The sequence below is a fragment of the Sinocyclocheilus rhinocerous genome, unplaced genomic scaffold (genome assembly GCF_001515625.1).
Source record: "Sinocyclocheilus rhinocerous isolate Xijiao unplaced genomic scaffold, SAMN03320098_v1.1 scaffold2110, whole genome shotgun sequence".
NCBI classification, from domain to species: domain Eukaryota; kingdom Metazoa; phylum Chordata; class Actinopteri; order Cypriniformes; family Cyprinidae; genus Sinocyclocheilus; species Sinocyclocheilus rhinocerous.
In genome coordinates, this window is record NW_015659947.1 from 56578 (window position 1) to 59968 (window position 3391).

Sequence of the window (3391 nt, forward strand, 5' to 3'; positions counted from 1 at the left end):
ACATTCCAAGTTCCAACCAATCAGAGATCATCGCTACACATTCCAACCAATCACAGATCATCATTACACATTCCAACCAATCAGAGATCATCGCTACACATTCCAACCAATCACAGATCATCGTTACACATTCCAACCAATCAGAGATCATCGCTACACATTCCAACCAATCAGAGATCATTTAGAGATAATTTCCCATTCCAACCAGAGATTAATCATATATATTCTAAATTAATCAATAGTGATTGGTCATACAAATTTGGTCAATTATTCTTTTTATTTTATTTTATTCAATTATTCATTTCAGATTTTGCTTGGATCTATTCAGGGAAATCTGAAATGTTATGGGCCTGGCTAGTTCCGCCTCTGTCTCTATTACTAGTACTAGTAAATAAAGAGTTTAAACCATCAAACCTGTGTGTAAACTAGAGGCAGGCTGATCCAGTCATAGCCGTACAGCCTCATACACTGAGAGCGCAGTGTGTTCAACTCCTACCAGGAGAAAAACAAGATAAAAAAAAAAACTATTGCTCACAGGGAGACTTATTGAGTTCTTGTCATCTGAATAACTTTGATTCTGCTGTTACTACTGAAATTCCATAACTCCATTAATACTTAAACTACATGATTTCCGAAATAGAGAGAAAAAAGATTCTTATTAAACGATTCAGTCAAAAAGATTCATGAAACAGCCTCGAACTCGCTTGTAAGGTAGAGGTTTCAATCAAAATCAGTTCAGTCAGTGAATCGTTCAGAGCCATTAGTTCACTGACTCACTCATTGAACCAGGGTTATTTTTCTGTTATGTCCATATCGAAATGAAACGGCTCAGGCAAAAAAGTTTAATGAAACAGCCTCGAATTTGCTCGATTTTAAATTAGACTCACTCAATCAGTGATCGGTTCTGAGCCGTTAATGAATTCATGACTCCTTCACTGAATCAGGAGTCATTATTCAGCCATGTCCGTATTAAAATAAACTGAAAACTATTAGAGTGTTGTATATTTTAGGTTCATAAACCTCATCATCATGAGGTGCGTCCATAAGTTTGTCATATATAATGTCGTTAGATTATCGTTAGAAACGACGAACATAGCGAAAGACATGATGTCCGATTCTCGAAAAATGATTCATATGAAACGGTTCAGTCAAAAAGATTCATTAAACAGACTCGAACTCGCTCGTAAATTTGAATCAGTCTCAATTCGCTCAATAAATCGGGAGCGGTTAGTTCACAACAATAATAAAGCCTTCACAATTTTATTGAATAAATCACTAATGGTATTCTATGAAACTACCATAATAAATGCCAAACATTAAAAAAGGTAAAATAAAACTGAATACCAAACATATTTTTAATTCTGTAAGAAATATTCTTACAAAAAAATTGATATTTATGACACATATAAAGAAGGAGTGATTAGTCCATATACACAGACAGGTGTCAGACGTACGTTGAGGATGGCGGTCATTGCAACATCATTATTGATGCGTCCTTCAGATCGAGCTCTCATGGCCAGACTGACAAACCACATGCAGGGAACCCAGAACTTATTATGAGGGGAGGGCAGTTCCTCTAACTGCCTCAGTTCCTCAGCCGTCATCAGACCTAGAGTACAGGAGAGCTTTCAACCCATATGACTTTCTCCCTTCCATGCAACACAAAATGAAGAATGCTGACACTCCAAAAATCATCCTCAAAGTGTTCATACCACTCGTGTGCTTTCACAGTGTTTTAATGACATTTTTGCAGCTTCTCAGCCCCATTCATTTTTATTGTATAGAATAAAACAGTCCAGAACATTATGGAAAAATTTTTTTTTGTGTTAGACACAACAAAGAAAGATTTAGTGAACAGGATTTAAAAGACAATTCATTATCAATTTAACTACACTGACACTATTGGATGATAGTGCATTAAACAGAGCTAGAAAATGACTCGAATGCCAAATTTACACTGCAGAGGTGGCTTCTGAAGAGGCATTTTTATGTGTTTTTACACAGACTGTTTAATGCTGCTCAGAGGTGGCATGAATGCATTTACACAGCAATTGCACCTTTATACAGTACTTTAATAATAGGGGTTGAGGTGGGTTAGAGCCGACATAATTTTATGCAACATTGCGTTTTTACACTGAATTTTGAGCAGGCACAGAGCAGCATTAAAGGGGTAGTTCACACAAAAATGAAAATTTAATGTTTATCTGCTTACCCCCAGGGCATCCAAGATGTAGGTGACTTTGTTTCTTCAGTAGAACACATATGATGATTTTTAACTCCAGCCGTTGCAGTCTGTCAGTCGTATAATGCATGGCAATGGTAACAAAATCTATGAGAGTAAAAAAAACATGCACAGACAAATCCAAATTAAACCCTGCAGCTCGTGTTTAATGCTGCTCAGAGGTGGCATGAATGCATTTACACAGCAATTGCACCTTTATACAGTACTTTAATAACAGGGGCTGAGGTGGGTTAGAGCCGGCATAATTTTATGCAACATTGCGTTTTTACACTGAATTTTGAGCAGGCACAGAGCAGCCTTAAAGGGGTAGTTCACCCAAAAATTAAAATGTGATGTTTATCTGCTTACCCCCAGGGCATCCAAGATGTAGGTGACTTTGTTTCTTCATTAGAACACATATGATGATTTTTTTCGCTTTGAGACAATCTGTATTGTATAAAGCACTGTATAAGTAAAGGTGACTTGACATGAGGTTGAGTAAATAATGAGAATTTACATGTTCGCTTTAACTATTTCTCAACAGCCAAAGCTCTTAGGAATCTGGCCGTAATTCCTTCTTGTTTCCTCTTTGAGTTTAAATCTGAATGGTACCGGCACAGAACATGGCTTTAATCGCTGTTCTAGGCCAAATTACTTAGGCTGAATCACAGCCCTGATAGCACACGTTCAGTTGAGGTCAAAAGTTTACATACCCCTTGCAGAATCTGCAAAATGTTAATTATTTTACCAAAATAAGAGGGATCATACAAAATGCATGTTATTTTTTATTCAGTACTGATCTGAATAAGATATTTCACATGAAAGACGTTTACATAGAGTCCACAAGAGAAAATAATAGTTGAATTTATAAAAATGACCCCATTCAAACATTTACATACGCTTAATTCTTAACACTGTGTTGTTACCTGGATGATCCACAGCTGTGTTTTTTTGTTTTGTGATGGTTGTTCATGACTCTTGTTTGTTCTGAACAGTTAAACTGAGCACTGTTCTTCAGAAAAATCCTCCAGCTCCTGCAGATTCTTCAGTTTTTTAAGCATCTTTGTGTATTTGAACCCTTTCCAACAGTGATTGTATGATTTTGAGATCCATCTTTTCACACTGAGGACAACTAAGGGACTCATATGCAACTATTACAGAAGGTTCAAA

General features: G+C 36.5%; 1 protein-coding gene across 2 annotated transcripts in view; it reads right to left on the reverse strand.

The window, feature by feature from the left end:
• Nucleotides 1-3391, reverse strand: part of best1 (bestrophin 1) — a 13093-nt gene that overhangs the window by 6103 nt on the left and 3599 nt on the right. For both annotated transcript variants that reach the window (XM_016533655.1, XM_016533656.1), the window contains 2 exons: nt 1455-1609; nt 415-492 (listed from right to left, as the gene is read on the reverse strand). In XM_016533655.1, the coding sequence (XP_016389141.1) occupies nt 415-492; nt 1455-1609 (233 nt within the window). The remainder of the gene's footprint in view (nt 1-414; nt 493-1454; nt 1610-3391) is intronic.